We start from the raw sequence: 19172 nt of genomic DNA, 5'->3' as shown, positions 1-19172 counted from the left end.
CTACCTGAATTTTGTATGGATGATAGTGAAGGTCATTCTTCAAAATCCGTCTTACTGATCGATTGCTGAGACCAAGCTCTGCGCTGTGCCGTCTCGCGGATTTTCGCGGACTTCGTCCCAACGCTTCGCGCACACGATTAATGTTCTCGGGTGTCCGGATTGTTTTTGTGCTGCCGCCTCTTTTCTTTGTTGTGCTAGCAGTAGCTTCAAAGGTTTTAACCCAAAGGAGAATGGCTTTCCTTGATGGCACGGGAGCCCGTGGCGGCAGGTTGAATTCACGACGAAAGGCGCGTTGAGCACCAACCACACTATCCGCGTTTTTGTAATATGCCTTTACGGCATATGCACGTTGCGCACTCGACCAACGCTCCATGGCTACTGAAACTTCCACCACTCTAGACGCCCAAGGTCACTTCCCCCACTCTCGCAACCCCCCTCCGCGCCCGACAACCACTATCGAAATCGTGCCGTTTCACTGCCTCACCCTGTATAACAGGGACTGCTTACACACACTTGTCCTTCGTCTTCTGGAATACAGCTGTGTGATGTGGGATCCTTACTAGATTGGATTGGCAGAGGACATTGAAGAAGTTCAAAGAAAGTTGGCTCGTTTTGTATTATTGCAGGTTAGGGGAGAAAGTGTAACTAGAACGATTTTCTCGTATGCTACTGGAGAAGGGAACAGTTGAGAAATAATCTGAAAGTGATTTTACTAACTATCTGCCAAGCTTATAAGTGTGAATTGCAGGGTGTCATGTAGATGCAGATGAAATATACTGTCTTATTTTTCTCAGGAACTGCAACTGTCAGTAAACGTAGTCACATATTTAATTTTTTCCAGTCATTTCCAACCTTAATTGGCAAACAATACTGTTAATGGAATCATTCTACAAATGTATTTTGTAACTGGTAACAATAACATTTCAATTCAGATTATACAAGAGACACAAGATAATTACATGAGTTTACACCCAAATGCATGCAATATGTGTTTCTTTTACATGCTGCTTGCCCTATGAGGATAGTATATCTGGGAATGGGTTCAACTTATCTGGATTTGGAGTGACCATCAGCAATGAAAGTATTAAGAGAGTCATTCTTATATTTTAACTTGTATTTGTCAGCTGAACTGCAGATGGCCCCTTATTTTGGCAGATAAGTACATACTTCTCTGTCTCAAATGTTGTTGTATTTTTATATGTGTAAAGATATATGTGGCATAATAATGTAAACAGCTTAAATGTTAAAATAGATGTTTTACTTTTTCTGATAAAATGCTGCAAACAATTACTGATTACTACAAAATCACCCTTGTCTGTATTTTGTTCATTTGATGTACCCTACCTTACTAATCTACTTCTATTGACTCGTCTGCTTTCATAGTCTAAGTGGATTTCTGTGCTAGTAAGGTGAGCAACGAATTCAGCTCCAAACCAAGAGGAAAAATTTCCCACTGCCAGAACTGCCACATTAATTAAATGGACACCACTAACAAAAGTGACAGTTAAATGTACGACTAGATTCTCCAAGACAAGTTTCTGAGTATCATCATGTATCCTTTTTATTTATTACATCAGGTTCCTAACAGATACTTCTCATATGGTGTGGAGGACATATTTAGAAAAATAAATATATTAGAAAATGTAGTACAATTTATTTGTCTCATATAAAATTGAACTTACAAATACAAATTAACAATTAAAATAAATGCATGAAAATCCAGGGCAGATGCCAAACACTCAAGTGCCGATGAAATGCATAGATAAATTTAAAGAATGATTAACATGGGTGCTCAAGACAAACAATATTATATCATATGAGATATTAAACATTTTCATACACTGAAAGTATCTACTTTTATACTATTGTTGATGAGTAACCAGGGCAGAGACAAGGGTGATGACAATAACAACATTACAGAAAGAAAGAACACATTTTAATCTCTGAGCACCAGAGCATGCTTTTAATGTGAACAAGGGTGGCAGAGGATAGGAGTGATGCACGAGTGCGCGCGCGCGCACACACACACACACACACACACACACACACACACACACACACACACAAAATTCTTTAATAGTACATTCAATACACAATGGTATAAGAAAGCTGAATCTGGGATATGTGAAAAAATGAAAATATTCAAAAGAAAATACCTACTTTGCATTTCTAAACTTAAACATATTTACGTTTTCCATAGCAGCCACCCAATACAGTACTGATATGGCCTCCATCATAATACTTTTAAACACATTCTCTTAACCAATACATCAAATGTATTTAGAAATTCTGCCCCGTCCTCTTAACATAACTACTTTTCATATATGCAGTCACTGCAGAGGACAAATCCCCCACAACACACACATACACACACACACACACACACACACACACACACACACACACACACACACAAAAATAACAAAAACTATACAATTATACAAACAAAAAGAGAGTTTTTCTGTGACCAAGAGGAAAAGAAACTTCTATATAATCACACAGCCTTCAAATTCCTGTGACGCAGTGTTGATATACATGAACCCTTGTCAAGAAACATTTGCTCAGATGAGATGTTTATCTGAGGAAGTCAAACTGATGACAGTTTGCACACAACTGATGTTACAGTCAGAATCAGCCATGTTAATGCATCCATGGGTACACAGTGTGATGAGACGAGTTTCATGTGGCCTGTTCCTGAAAATACTGCAACAAAAAATTTTAATAATGTCGATCTAGTTCATACACTTTGTTCGTAATGTGTGATGATATGTAGATTGCGATTACCATGCCTGTGGCAGAGACACTTCTCTCTACTCGTTTCAACCCACTAAATTTCTCCTTGTTTGGAAAATTGTTCCTGCATTTGATTTATGGCACTCCACTGAAAACTGGAGTATCATAAAAATGTTCGTCATGTATTTGACAGTGTTGGTCATATATGTAGAATGCTTGAGGGTATTAAAATGAATGGGCTTCATTTAATAAAGATGCTTCAAATCTGCTTGCATGGAAGAATTATGGTGACAGGATTGTACAAACAAGCCAGGGGCTATTAACTCTATGTAGAGGCTTGTTTGACCCAGGCTGATATACTTTCCTTCTAATTCATGGTCACAAGAACACTCTCCGAAAATAATATGTATATATATGCAATGGACGATGATATGCAGTTCTCTGTCACACGTGCTTATGTAGCCATTTACATCATTCACCCCCCCCCCCCCCCCAAAAGCACACAAATAAAAAGAAAATCAATGGTATGAAATTACGTGTACCTATCACAACTGCTCCTTATAAAACTTGTTCTTCAGTTATGCGTACATGTAATTTTAACCTCTTTTCAATTCCTTTAATATTTCAAAGCACATCTTAAGACTTGTCTTCTGTGGTTGATCACAGTACTGCACGTGACAGACTCAGCTGCTATGGATGTCTGCACAGTAAACATCTTGCCTGCTGCAGTACATCAGTCTGAACTTTCTCATGCAACATTTTGGTATTTATCATAATGTGTGAAAGTGTGCGTGCTTCTTGTTTTCTGACACTTCTGTTATCTGGATTTATTTGAGTCCTCAGTGACAGAAAGCTGGGTTCCAATTGTTTGAGGTTGATATTTCTGCTATGCAGCATCCAGTGCAGGTGGAGAGTAAGAAGGTACATTTCATCCACTTAAATGTAAGTGGTAGCCTGTAGTTTTTACTTTCATAATGTGGTAGAACATTAGGTGCTATGTTTTAATGTGTCATCCGCACTTTCCACTTCTTTTATTCTACTTGACGGTACTGATGTGTACATCCGCCTTAGTTTTTCATAATGCTTGTGATCCTGGAAAAATTAAAACGAAAGTGACGATATTTGAAATTATCTCACACAATACCATAATAAAGTAAAATGCACTTCTAATGCTAAACACCAAATATATTTAATATGTACTTCCAAGTAATGAACCTGCAAAACGAGTTTTTGGTCTACCAAGAATGGAAAAAATGGAAAATGTGCCCTTCGTAATTAATCAGTGAAGTTACCCTGTATTAGTTTTGAGATCAGATGCATTAAGTGTGCTCTCTCTCTCTCTCTCTCTCTCTCTCTCTCTCTCTCTCTGTGTGTGTGTGTGTGTGTGTGTGTGTGTGTGTGTGTGTGTGTGTGTGTTCCAGGCCACGACACCGATTACCTAGTTGTGAACTGAGATCGAGTGTACTGCTTTGGTATCTAATATTGTCACGTAGATTAAGGTGTAAGTAGATGAATGACGAACACTAACTTCACTTAACGAAGGTTTATTCAGCACCTGCACACACAAGAGCACGGAGCAAACTGATTCTTGCCATTTGTGGATACTTCTAGAATGTACTCGAACCGAATATAGAAATTAAAATTGTACAGTTCAGGTGAGTTATGAACTCACGACCCTCGATGCATCAGTTTAGTATCATATCCACTACACCACGGTGCTACTCAGCTTCTCCTGCGACATTGCATTGCTCCCTCCTTAACAGCGTCTCAGTGTTACGTCCTCCTAGTCCGGGAAGGAGTCATCGGTGCTGCATACTCTATGACTCCTGATGACTGATGTTTGCCTTGGCAGTGATCTTCTTAGAACTTCCCCTGCTGCTACGTTCTTTGTTACCTTTCCACTTGTTGCCTGTCGCTAGAGCTTCAAATTTACACTGGGTCGCAGGATCCTTATAGGGCTTCATTCAAAGGACGTGGACTGTATCTCTGATCTTTCGTCGTCTTGTGTCGGGGTCGAAATCTTCAACTTCATAAGTAACATTAGACAACTGTCTTACAACCTTATAAGGTCCAAAGTAGTGCCTGAAGAGCTCCTCAAAGAGACCAAACTTCCAACAGGAGTGAAGAATCGGACGAGGTCACCAGGCTGGTAGACAACACGGTGGTGGTACACGTCATACCTTTGGCAATCATTTTCTTGAGCTTTACAGAGGCTGGGATGACCATGTTATTCTTCAGTGGTATGCTACTTTTACATTCCACTACAAGATCCATGGGTTGATGCATGGCATCACACATGGTAGCTATCTTTCTAGTGCTGACTGCAGGAATGATCACTTCATCCAGCACACAGTCTCCACACACTCGGATGCGCATCTTCCTGTCCACAGTATCTCATATCATATCATATCATATCATACCATCTCATCTCATCTCATCTAGCATAATCTTCGAGCGACCACAACCTATAACTGCTTGAGAAGCTTTCAGAAAGTCCCATCTGAGAATGACCTCATGACTACATTCTTGTAAGACGATGAATTCTAAGGGCTGTGGATGGCCACTTATACCCACATGAATGACAACTTCCTGTAGGGTTTACGTATTTCCCATTAGCCACCTTCAGCAGAGATGTTTTGTTGTTGACGAATACAGTTTTTTGCAACTGGCGACGGTACTTCTCTGACATGACTGAATACGATGCTCCAGAGTCCACATGAGCTTGGGCTGGTCGGCCATTAACGTAGTTTCCGATCATTTTTGTAGTGATCGACGGCGGACGATTTTTCTCTTCGGCGGCCTCACCTCCAAGGAAGGTCACACCCTTTAGTTTTCCAGGTTGCAGCGGCTAGGTGATTGGCTGGAGACTCTAAACAGTGATGGAGACCTTGTTGGCAAGCATCCTCTCCAGCGGCTAGTTTGTGGCGATTGTGACCTACGTCCTCCAGCATCCACATCTTGTTCATCTTCGTCGACCCAGAATTGGCGCCGCCTAAGATCAGTCTGCTATCTTCTTGCACGGGCGTCATCAAATATCCGCTGCCTTTCTCGACAACAGCGCACCACATGTCCTGGTCGTCCGCCGTGGAAACATATCGTGTGTGTGTGTGTGTGTGTGTGTGTGTGTGTGTGTGTGTGTGTGTGTATACCCGTCCTTTTTTCCCCCCTAAGGTAAGTCTTTCCGCTCCTGGGATTGGGATGACTCCTTACCCTCTCCCTTAAAACCCACATCCTTTCGTCTTTCCGTCTCCTTCCCTCTTTCCTGACGAAGCAACCGTTGGTTGCGAAAGCTAGAATTTTGTGTGTATGTTTGTGTTTGTTTGTGTGTCTATCGACCTGCCAGCGCTTTTGTTTGGTAAGTTTCATCATCTTTCTTTTTAGATATATATATATATATATATATATATATATATATAAAAACAAAGATGATGTGACTAACCAAATGAAAGTGCTGGCAGGTAGACAGACACACAAACGAACACAAACATACACACAAAATTCAAGCTTTCGCAACAAACTGTTGCCTCATCAGGAAAGAGGGCGGGAGAGGGAAAGACGAAAGGCTGTGGGTTTTAAGGGAGAGGGTAAGGAGTCATTCCAATCCAGGGAGCAGAAAGACTTACCTTAGGGGGAAAAAAGGACGGGTATACACTCGCGCACACACACACATATCCATCCGCACATACACAGATACAAGCAGACATTTTCTATGAGAGAGTGAGAGAGAGAGAGAGAGAGAGAGAGAGAGAATACAGTTGTTCAGTTAAATTACTTAAAATGCTTCTGTTCATAGGTATTTTTGCTGGTGCTCACTTTGTCTTTTTTCACCAGGCATTATTCTTGTGATTTCTTTATCCAAATAAAAACTCTCTACTTTATGCACTGTATCATGTAGCAATGTCTTTCCTCTTTTCTGCTCATCAATCAATAAAGTACCCTCCTCCATTAAAGAGCTCTTGCTTGTTGTACCAAACATTCAGAAAGCCACAATCTGGAACTGACTTTCTGTTGAGATCAAGTTGATGGCACAAGAGTAAGTAACTTAATTTTTTCACAATTATTTGCATTTTCAATTTTCTGTTTGATTTTGTCCACCAGTTCATCATGATATTTTTTCCTTTTCTTCCAGTTCTATCAAATCCCTGTCAGGGATAGTGCTTGCACCAGCAGCCGGCTCAACTTGATAGGTATGTGAAATTTTAGTTTTCAGAGCCCCAGCTGCTAATTCCAATTTTCATTTGGCTGCTGCATACGAATTATGACAAGCAACTGGATGCAGCTTTGCAGGATATACTCCTAAGCTAGTATGGAGCACAGATTTTTCAGGAGTCTGCACCTTCACATTACTGTCATTTATATAGTCTGGTGATAGTCATCACTTTCTTGTTTTTCATTAACAAGTTTGACACTGGTTGGGCACATTTTCTCCTCAGGAAAAACGCTAAAGCCTCTCATTATGAGGGTCTTTGCCTCTTCTGAACTAATTTCATGCATTCCAGATGAAACAGATCATTTATGGCACTTGAAGGGATCGCAGAAAATTTTCTTATGTAGAGAGAATCTGCACAGATTGTCTTTGTGTTTAACACACACACACACACACACACACACACACACACACACACACACACACACACACACACACACACACACACACATGAAACACTTAAATCACAGTATGAATGACTGTTGCTTCACCATAAGAAGTTCTTGTTCTTCACTGGTCAGTTCATTCACATCTTGCAGATGCTGTCCAAGAAAACACTGCCTACCTGTACTTTCCAAGCATAAACATGGGTCAAAATCCACAGAGATATCTGATCCTACTGCCAGGGAAAATGGTATCCTTTGAACTAGTGAGTGAATAAAACAGAAAACGATTAATACATCAACTACTGTTATGGTTATTTTGCTGTAAACATGAGAGCTGCATTTGATGCAAACTTGTGGCCTTTATCCCCAACCTGGATTTACTTCACATAGGCAAATTAAATATACCTGTGACCTTATCTGTTCACTGTAATACTTAAATCAGGTGATGTCTACATCAAACTGATTGCTGATAACAGTACATACCATTCTACTTAATATTTTGCAAAATAAAGAATAAAAATGAGAATGGGCTATCGTGTACACAGAATTACCTTTTCTGAGATGGAAGGACGTATTTTTGCAAGTGCCACAGCAAAATGCTCTGCAGTGACAGCTAGATTGCCTTCTGCATCAGGCTGTTTCAAATGATCCTTGAGAGACTGAACTGCAGCCTCTCTGACAAGGGCAGCAAGATCTGCACCGGTGTAGCTGTGACATCTGTCACTTTTTCCCAAAGATTCCAGATCCACATTATCAGCAAGACGAGGTTTCGTTCCATTCTGTAAAATGTTTAGAATATATTTAAGTCATTGGGTTTTGTGTTGGACTTTTTTGTGCTATACACCAAACCAATATTTTAAGAAAAATGAAAATGATAAGCCAGGGTTACTGTGAAGAACCCAAAGCACTCTTATAAATTAATGTAAATACACCAACGAAAAGCAAACTGAACATATTGAACCCGCCAACTTCCAAGAAGTAAAAAACACACATTCTAAGGGCAAAAAATTATTAGGTATGTGCAGAAGACCAGGTTTTTATTGATGGTGGAAGTACTGAAGTGAGAAAGTCACGAACTCCCTACATATGCCTTCAACAAAAGAAGTTTATAACCGAACAACTCCCTGAATTACGGACCATGGCCACTATACATCCATTACACAAGAAGAGTGATAAGAGTAATATGGACAACTATAGAGGAATTCTCTTCTACAATGCACCTACAAGATTTTATCCAAGAGCCTAATTTTATCCAAGAGCCTATGAGGAAGATTCAAGGAAGAATAACTGTTATGGAAATATCAAGGTGGTTTCAGACCATGGACAAGCTGTACAGAGTACATAATTAGATTAAAATTAATTGCAGTGTATTACAGGAAATGGTACAAAGCTCTGGCAACAACATTTGCAGACTTTAAGAAAGTATAACATTGTCACCACATACCTTCAGTACTAAAAATTATAAAGAATCTAAGACTTCATCCAAAACTAACTAAACTAACAGAAATTACTGTAACCAACACCAAATCAAAAGTTAAGTTTATAGGAAAAATTTCTGAAGTGTTCTTCATACAAACAGCCTTAAGAGTGGGTGATTGCCAATCAGCATTACAATTCCACTACGTACTGGAATGTGTGGGACAATGGTACAAGCACAAGCCAAACAACATAACAACTCGAAGTTCCAAAAATGATATAAGTTTAAACTGTTTGGGATTTATTCGGGCACTCTCTCCCCTTGCCTGCAATGTTGAAAAGAATCTGACAAGTTAAATTGCAACAAGAAATGACAGAGAAAATTGGCCTTCAAATACAGTTTGAAAAAACAGAAATTGTGTTAACTCGTCCACCAATTGCACACAGAATTACACAGAAAAAAGGGAATCAAAATTGTTGATAAATATTTATGTAAAACCATAACTTACAACCCAAATGAGAAGCAGACATGGTAAAATAGAAAATAAAATGGAACAAAGCAAATTACATACTCAAAAATGTCTATTGATAATTGAAACAATATAAAATAACGTAAGATTAGATAGGTTGCTACTTACCATAAAGGTAACATGCAGACAGGTACACTTGCATATAAGCTTTCGGGCACAGCCTTTGTCAGAAAAAGAGAAACACACACCATTCATTCACACAAGCATGCATATCTCATGCACACATAATCATTAACTCTGGCCAGAATAGTACCATTGGCATTCTGGCCTGAGCTGCTGGAAATGGCGGTCATTGCACTATGTCATCAAAAGTATCCCAACACCCTCAAAACATACATTTTTCATATTAGGTGCATTGTGCTACCACCTACTGCCAAGTACTCCATATCAGTGATCTCAGTAGACATTAGACATCGTGAGAGAGCAGAATGGTGTGCTCCACAGAACTCATGGACTTTGAACATGGTCAGGTGATTGGATGTCACTTGTATCATATTTCTTTATCGAGATTTCCACACTCCTAAACATATCTAGGCCCACTGTTTCCGATGTGATAGTGAAGTGGAAACGTGAAGGGACATGTACACCACAGAAGCGTATAGGCTGACTTCGTCTGTTGACTGACAGACCGCCGACAGTAGAAGAGGGTCGTAATGTGTAACAGACAGACATATATCCAGATCATCACACAGGAATTACACTCTGCATCAGAATCCACTGCAAGTACTATGGTCATTAGGTGGGAGCTGAGAAAACTTGGATTTCATGGTCGAGTGGCTGCCGGTAAATGCCAAATGACACCTCACTTGGTGTAAAGAGCGTAAACATTGGACGATTGAACAATGGAAAAACGTTGTGTGGAGTGACGAATCATGGTATACAATGTGGTGATCTGATGGCAGGGTGTGGGTATGGCGAATGCCCGGTGAACGTCATCTGCCAGCGTGTGTAGCGCCAACAGTAAAATTTGGAGGCGGTGGTCATATGGTGTGGTTGTGTTTTTCATGGAGGGGCTTGCACCCCCTGTTTTGCATGGCACTATCACAGCACAGGCCTACCTTGATGTTTTAAGCACCTTCTTGCTTCCCACTGTTGAAAGAGGAATTTGGGGATGGCGATTGCATCTTTCAACATGATCGCGCACCTGTTCATAATGCATGGCCTGGGGCAGAGTGGTTACACGACATTAACATCCCTGTAATGGACTGGCCTGCACAGAGTCTTGACCTGAATCCTACGGAACACCATTGGAATGATTTGGAAAGCCGACTTCATGCCAGGCCTCACTGACCGACACTGATACCTATACTCAGTGCTGCACTCCGTGTTTAATGTGCTGTCATTCCCCATGAAACCTTCCAGCACCTTATTGAATGTATGCCTGCCAGAGTGGAAGCTGTCATCAAGGCTAAGGGTGGGCCAACACCGTATTGAATTCCAGCATTACCGATGGAGGGTGCCATGAACTTTTAAGTCATTTTCAGCCAAGTGTCCAGATACTTTTGATCACATAGTGTATTTGTAAGGTGTGCTTGCTTGTGTGAATGAAAGGTGTGTATTTGTCTTTCTCTGATGAAGGCTGTGGCTAAAAGCTTATGTGTAATTGTCTTTTAACTGTGCCTGTCTGCAACTCAGCATGTTATCTTTGCGGTAAGTAGCAATCTATCTATTCCCACATTGTTGATATTCCTAACTGGAGCTTTAACATTATAAAACAGTTACACAACCAAAAAAATACGCAGCTTAAACCATCTTTAAAAAACTAACACAGTAGAAATTGCCAGAAGACTTAAAATAAAAAATAATACTTAGGACATGTATAAATAAACAACATTAACTAGATGGACACCAGATAACAGCTTCAGATGAAACACTGTACAAGGACATAGAACTGGTAATGAGCATGATCAGCAAGAAATACATCTCAGCAGAACATCAGAAAACAGGATTTAACGAAAAACAGAAAAATTGTGGAATAGTAAGAGCAATGTTAAATGGATTGCAGAAATTAAAGAAGGTATAAGAGAATGTCTGGGTACAATAGTCGATTGCTGTCAAATTATAGTACAATGTTACGAAAAAAACAAAAACAAAACAGCCATCTTCGACAATTTTGGTGATAACTAGAAACAGATATCAGAATAAATGCAACAATAAAATCAAAATCTCAAGCTAAGTATGGAGCAACAAGTAATGTAATGATAAATAATGACACAGCAATACATTTAAAAAATTAGAAAATATTTCTTGATAATGGAGAAAAGAGATATGCTGTTCATACCTTGGTGAGAGCACGTAGTATATCTGTTCGGTCCTGTGGACCTGGTAGTCCTACATACACAATTTTGTCAAGACGGCCAGGTCTTAGGACTGCTGGATCTATGATGTCTGGCCTATTTGTAGCTGCCAGTAAGAAAACTCCTCGTCGACTTTCTACACCATCCATTTCTGTGAGCATCTGATTAACAACCCTCATACTAGCGCCACCCTAGAATTTGATAAAGTCTCATGGTAACACCAATAACAATATAGTATTCATGCATAACAGTATTTGTATGGCACAGTAAAATGAGTAAAAATTAATTATTAAAATGTGATATTTGCAAGGCAATTTTTTATTAAATTAAAAACTAAAAATTACGTATAAATGAAATGAAATGACCGTATGGCATTGTTGGCCAGAAGGCCCCATGCAGGGGAGTTCGGGCCGCCGTATTGCAAGTTCTTTTTAGCTGACACCACTTCAGTGACTTGAGAGTCAATGACGATGAAATGATGATGATGGACACACAACACCCAGTCATCTCGAGACAGATAAAATCCCTGACCCCCTGGGAATCGAACCTGGCACCATGTGCACGGGAAGCGAGAACGCTACTGCAAGACCATGAGCTGTGGACATTATTTATAAGTTTGTATGACAAAAATTTAAGAACTTCAGACGGCAGCAAGGTGGTAGACAGAAAAAAAGCGTATAGAAATGATTTTATTTCACCAAGTCAGAAGGCAAGATTATGTACAAATGAAGCAAAATATAATGAACAATGAAATATAGGAGAGGATGCCATTGCATCACTGTACAAGAAATCGTTTCCAACAATAATTAAGAATATTGGTGAGATATTAATAATGATCTATGAAACAGTAAATGTACTGTAAAGATAGTACATGAATTTATAGCTAGCTTAAAGTAAATATGCATGAATTGGGAGCACATCTTTTGTGTTAAAAAAATCTATTTCACAAGAACTGATTTCCAAAGTACTATGTAATATGACAAGAAATGAGGTTTACAAAACCAACTTTAAGGTATCATAACTCGCTACTGAACGTGTTGTTCAAAACTGTACACGTAGCAGCTACCAGCTTTTACAGAAGGTGATGTACCATATGTAAACCATATGTAACATATGGAAGTAATGAAAACAAACAACTTATGCCAATCAAAGCTGAAATTTGAGACTGAATCTTTCATTCAACAACTGACAGTGGTGGCCTACATCAAACAAGTCAGGAGACTGGCTGGTGAGGAACAGAATGTCAGATGTGTGTGCATTCTTGTGAGTCCATTCTGTTGTTAAGTTCTTTGATGCAGTATTGCTGGTAAGATTACAAAATGTAAGTAACAACATATAGAAATGTTGTCCACCTATTTTTTAGTTAGAAAATTTATTTATAGTAATTGCCATACAATTAGAAGCCTTTTCACTGACCAAAGTTAATTACTGAATGAAGTTTTATTTTTTTAATATTTTCAAAAAAAATGGTGGATGACGAGCCAACTGTTGAAATGGTTGGACAAAGAGCTTGCTAATGAAGATTGTACCAATCTAGAGTCAATCTTTGAAAGTGATCACAAGTCTGAAAGTGAGTCGTGTTTGGATGAAACTGATATTGTTGATAACTTTGACTTGTATATTATGAAAGATGGCAGGCAATGGAGCCATCAACCTATCAATTCAAAACAGGAGAGTAAAAAAGAGCTGAACATAAATCTGTCAAGCAATTACTGTGAGTCATAGGTGAAGCAAAAAATGTCAAGTGTTCAACTGGTTGTTTACAGCTTTTTTTCATAGATGAAATTTTAGAAGAAATTGTTTGCTTTACTAATATTTACGTATCTACCATTCATCTTAAATATTCCCGAAAAAGGGATGCTGCAGACATTTAACATTACATGATCAAGTCATATTCAGAATTTGTTTTTTTTTGGCAGATGCTCTACAAACATCACACACAAATTTACAAGATCTCTGGGCTGCAGATGGTACAGGGGTGGTGTGCTTCAGACTTTCAATGGGCATACATGGATTTTGTTTCTTGTTGACAGAGATTTAATGATGTCAGAAATAGACATCACTGAAAAGAAACATACAAATTAGTCGCTGTTTGATTCTAGATTGAGTTCGATGAGAACTGCTAGAAACATTACAGTTTATCAGAACTAGTTACAGTGGACGAAATGCTGGATCCATTAAGGGGAAGATGTGGATTTGTACAATGCATTCCATCAAAACTGGCAAGATATGGTATAAAAATTTTTGCACTTACAGATGCGTAGATGTTTCATACTAGTAATTCAGAAATATACTGCGGGAAACTGGTGGATGGGCCATATCTCTGTGACAACACACCACATGCTATTGTAAAAAGAATGGCAAAATGCACATCCAAATCCAGTAGAAATATAATGTGATAATTGGGTTACATCAATTCCACTTGCGGATGACTTGTTGAAAAATGACAAACTGATAGTGGTTGGAATAATTCATGAACATAAATGTGAAATTTCTCCTTTTATGAAAGTAGCAAAAAATCATCCTTTGGAATCCAGCATTTTCTAATTTAGGAAGAATATGACAGTTGTTTCATACATGCCTGAGGGGAAACAAGGTTGTTCTGGTACTGTCTCCTTTAAATGATGATGATAGTATTGGCAATGATTCGGAGAAGTCTAAGCCAGAAATTGTAACTTTTAATAATGGTATCAAATATAGTATGGATAAAATTGATGAAATGAAATGTACGTGCTCTCTGACAAGAATTAGCAGAAGACAACCATTTATGTTGTTTTCCTCTCTTCTGAATATTGCTGGAGTCAATCGATCTGTAATCTACAAGAGTAATTCAAACTCATCCATTCCCAGAAAAGACTTCATCCATTCCCAGAAAAGCCTATCAGAAAGTTCTTGCCAAAAAATAGTTGCATGATTATTTGGCATTGAGGGTCAATCAGCTAAATACGCCTGCAAATATCAAGAACCGTATCACAGAAATTTTGGGATTACTGAAAGCTGAATTTCCTCCTAGAGCACCACAAGCAACTAGTTGAGAGAGATGCTACTTCTGTGATAGGGAGAAAAACAGACCAATAAGATTTTGTTTCCACGTGTAGAGTAAATTTGTGAGCCTGGAACACGTGGCAGTATACCCCTGCAATCAGTGCAATTAAAATAGCAACCACCATGAATGACTTGCTTGAAACTGACAGCGAGCCTATAAAGAACCATTATTCTAAACTATTTTTCTGAAGATAACTGTTGGTTAAACTATGAGCAGGCGTGCCTATGTATAAAGTGTGTTAACCATAAATAACATTGCCTTATATTGATCAATTGTGGTTTTACAATAGTGAGCCAGTATCTACTCATTCCTTATTGGCTTAAGCTAACATAGTGATAAGTTTTGTTGCAATATGTCCAATTGAACTGCAGTAATATAAAATAAATAGTGAGCTAGGTGAGAAAAAATTTATGATCCTTAAAGAAAATGACCAGATTCCGAGCTAGCATCAGAACCCCACAATGACGCAGTTGTCGACAAGATAACAGACTGCCACCTAATTTCATTACCTCAATGTTACCCTTAAACTTACTTCTAATATTTATGTTTACATCAAATTAATTTTATTCTGCACTGTTATGAACAAAACATTTTTGGGCTTAGGGGCGGGGGGACGGAGACGTACGACCACCTGCAACAATCCCCTCATGTTATTGTTGCCCTCTGCTTTACCTATTTTTTAAGTCTTGGATGTTCATGTACTGAAAACACATTCTAGAAACCGATATTATGAAGGACAGTACCAACCTTTGGTGATCCAATAAGAACCAGTGTTACCTCTGTGGCAAGGTCGGTGGCCTAACAATAAATAAACCTGCTGCAAATACATATTTAGACAAACAATTCTAATATGATACTTGATACATATCTCAAAAAAATTTTTGCCACCATTGCAGTGCCTAAACGTTTCAGTCCATTTCTCTTTAAACACTTGATCACATATAAATAAATTCCACTTACTAATCAATCTGAATCTATCCACAATACTTTTCTCATTCAAAGTTCCAGCCATATTTCATTCCACTTCATTGAAAATGTTAAATACCCGTATGTATAAAAATCCGCTTTATAAATATAGTAAAAGGCATGCAGTTTAGATGCACTATTAAAAATCAACTTCTGGCACATAAAAATTACAACGCAAATGTGAGAAGGTTTAAGATGTGTAGGAATCAGACCTCACACATTATTTATTTGTTCCACAATGCTTCCTCCCATACAGAGTTTGAGTACCTCCTATTGCTCATGTTGTAAAATTCAGACTGGTGCCTCACTACTTCAATTACTATGTCATTTATTATGAAATTATAAAGTTTGACGTTGTACACATGGAAGAGGCCTGGAGATACTGGAAGGTTTCAGACAGTTTATATAACGGTAAGACAGAGATTTAAGAACCAGGTTTTAAATTGTAAGGCATTTCCAGGGTCTACATCTACATCTACATTTATACTCCGCAAGCCACCCAACGGTGTGTGGCGGAGGGCACTTTACGTGCCACTGTCATTACCTCCCTTTCCTGTTCCAGTCGCGTATGGTTCGCGGGAAGAACGACTGTCTGAAATCCTCCGTGCGCGCTCTAATCTCTTTACATTCGTGATCTCCTCGGGAGGTATAAGTAGGGGGGAAGCAATATATTCGATACCTCATCCAGAAACGCACCCTCTCGAAACCTGGCGAGCAATCTACACCACGATGCAGAGCGCCTCTCTTGCAGAGTCTGCCACTTAAGTTTATTAAACATCTCCGTAACGCTATCACGGTTACCAAATAACCCTGTGACGAAACGCGCCTCTCTTCTTTGGATCTTCTCTATCTCCTCCGTCAAACCGATCTGGTACGGATCCCACACTGATGAGCAATACTCAAGTATAGGTCGAACGAGTGTTTTGTAAGCCACCTCCTTTGTTGATGGACTACATTTTCTAAGCACTCTCCCAATGAATCTCAACCTGGTACCCGCCTTACCAACAATTAATTTTATATGATCATTCCACTTCAAATCGTTCCGCACGCATACTCCCAGATATTTTACGGAAGTAACTGCTACCACTGTTTGTTCCGCTATCATATAATCATACAACAAAGGATCCTTCTTTCTATGTATTCGCAATACATTACATTTGTCTATGTTAAGGGACAGTTGCCACTCTGATGTGGACTCTGGCCACAATTTATTGTTATGAACTGTAGATTAAAACTGAAGAAACTGCAAAAAGGTAGGAATTTAACGAAGTGGAACCTAGATCAACTGAACGAACCAGAGGTTGTAGAGAGTTTCAGAGAGAACATTAGGGAAAGGTTGACAAGAACAGGGGCAAGAAATACAGAAAAAGAAGAAGAAAGAATGGGTAGCTTTGAGAGATGAAATAGTGAAGGCAGCAGAGGATCAAGTAGGTAAAAAGATGAGGGCAAGTAGAAATCCTTGGGTAACAGAAGAGATACTGAATTTAATTGATGAAAGGAGAAAATACAAAAATGCACTAAATGAAGCAGGCAAAAAGAAATACAAACGTCTCAAAAATGAGGTTGACAGGAAGAGCAAAAAGCTAAGCACGGATGGCTAGAAGACAAATGTAAGGATGTAGAAGTGTGTATCACTAGGAGGTAAGATAGATACTCCCCACAGGAAAATTAAAGTGACCTTTGGAGAAAAGAGAACTACCTATGTAAGCTCAGACGGAAAACCAGTCCTAAGCAAAGAAGGGAAAGTGGAAAGAGGGTCTATGCAAGGACAATGTACTTGAGGCAATATTATGGAAATGGAAGAGGACATAGAGGAAGATGAAATGGGAGATACGATACTGCGTGAAGAATTTGACAGAGCACTGAAACACCCAACTCAAAACAAGGCCCCAGAAGTTGGCAACATTCCATTTGAACTATTGATAGCCTTGGGAGAGCCAGTCCTGACTAAACTCTTCCACCTGGTGAGAAAGATGTATGAGACAGGTGGAATACCTTCAGACTTCAAGAAGAATATAATCATTCCAATCTCAAAGAAAGCAGGTGTTGACAGATGTGAAAATTACTGAACTATCAGTTTAATAAGTCATAGCTGCAAAGTACTAACATGAATTTGTTACAAACGAATGGAAAAACAGGTAGAAGTCGACCTCGGGGAAGATCAGTTTGGATTCCGTAGTAATGTTAGAACATGTGAGGCAATACTGACCCTACGACTTATCTTAGAAGATAGATTAAGGAAAGACAAACCTTCATTTCTAGCATTTTTAGACCAAAAGAAAGCTTTTGACAATGTTGACTGGAATACTCTCTTTCAAAATTCTGATGTTGGAAAGTGTAAAATACAGGGAGCAAACAGCTATTTACAATTTGCACAGAAACCAGATGACAGTCATAAGAGTCAAGGGGAACAAAAGGGACATAGTGGTTGAGAAGGGAGTGAGACAGGGTCGTTGCCTATCCCCGACGTTATTCAATCTGTATATTGAGCAAGGAGTAAAGGAAACAAAAGAAAAAATTGGACTAGGAATTAAAATCCATGGAGAAGAAATAAAAACTTTGAGGTTTGTCAACGACACTGTAATTCTGCCAGAGACAGCAAAGGACCTGGAAGAGCAGCTCAATGGAATGGACAGTGTCTTGAAAGGAGGATATAAGATGAACATCAACACAAACAAAATGAGTATAATGGCATGTAGTCTAATTAAATCAGGATGCTGAGGGATTTAGATTAGGAAAGGAGACATTTAAAGTAGTAAATGAGTTTTGCTATTTGGGGAGCAAAATAACTGATGAGGGTCGAGGTAGAGAGGATATAAAATGTAGACTGGCTATGGCAGGGAAAGTGTTTCTGAAGAAGAGAAATTTGTTAACATTGAGTATAGATTTAAGTGTCAGGATGTCGTTTCTGAAAGTATTTGTATGGAGTGTAGCCATGTATGGAAGTGAAACATGGACAATAAGTAGTTTAGACAAGAAGAGAATAGAAGCTTTTGAAATGTGGTGCTACAGAAGAATGCTGAAGATTAGATGGGTAGATCATGTAACTAATGAAGAGATACTGAATTGAATTGGTGAGAAGAGGAATTTGTGGCACAACTTGCTTATAAGAAGGGATTGGTTGGTAGGACACATTCTGAGGCATCAAGGGATCACCAATTCAGTACTGAAGGGAAGCGTGGAGCGTAAAAAATTCAGAGGGAGACCAAGATATGAATACACAAAACAGATTCATAAGGATGCAGATTGCAGTAGTTATTTGGAGATGAAAAGGCTTGCACAGGATAGAGTAGCATGGAGAGCTGCATCAAATCAGTCACTGGACTGATGACCACAACGACAAAAAATGTTAAAAAAAAATAATGAAAAGAAACAACTGACAACAAATAGCAAAAGTAGTGAATAACAAAGACTTCTAACAACTTGTATCATCCACAGAAAGTACGACGAAACAAAGTATGGAGGATGAGTGAATGGCTGTGTACGAGGAGGAAATAAGCTTGATGTCACGTGGTCAAAAACAGAGAATTGCAGAATGTTGGCGGGATTTGTGCAAGAAACTAAGATGCGGTGAGAAAATGCAGACTGTCT

The 19172-nt window shown here is 38.9% G+C and overlaps 1 protein-coding gene across 2 annotated transcripts in view; it reads right to left on the bottom strand.

Annotated features, from left to right (window-relative positions):
* Positions 1 to 1634: 1634 nt before the first annotated feature.
* Positions 1635 to 19172, bottom strand: part of LOC124795317 (nuclear valosin-containing protein-like) — a 158331-nt gene continuing 140793 nt past the window's right edge. For both annotated transcript variants that reach the window (XM_047259288.1, XM_047259289.1), the window contains exons 13-15: positions 11554 to 11760; positions 7878 to 8105; positions 1635 to 3825 (exon numbers count right to left, since the gene is read on the bottom strand). In XM_047259288.1, the coding sequence (XP_047115244.1) occupies positions 3721 to 3825; positions 7878 to 8105; positions 11554 to 11760 (540 nt within the window). In that variant the 3' untranslated portion in view covers positions 1635 to 3720. The remainder of the gene's footprint in view (positions 3826 to 7877; positions 8106 to 11553; positions 11761 to 19172) is intronic.

The sequence above is a fragment of the Schistocerca piceifrons genome, chromosome 4, assembly GCF_021461385.2.
Source record: "Schistocerca piceifrons isolate TAMUIC-IGC-003096 chromosome 4, iqSchPice1.1, whole genome shotgun sequence".
Classification (NCBI taxonomy): domain Eukaryota; kingdom Metazoa; phylum Arthropoda; class Insecta; order Orthoptera; family Acrididae; genus Schistocerca; species Schistocerca piceifrons.
The sequence above is the reverse complement of the archived record's forward strand: the minus strand, read 5'-3'. Positions and strand labels throughout refer to the sequence as shown.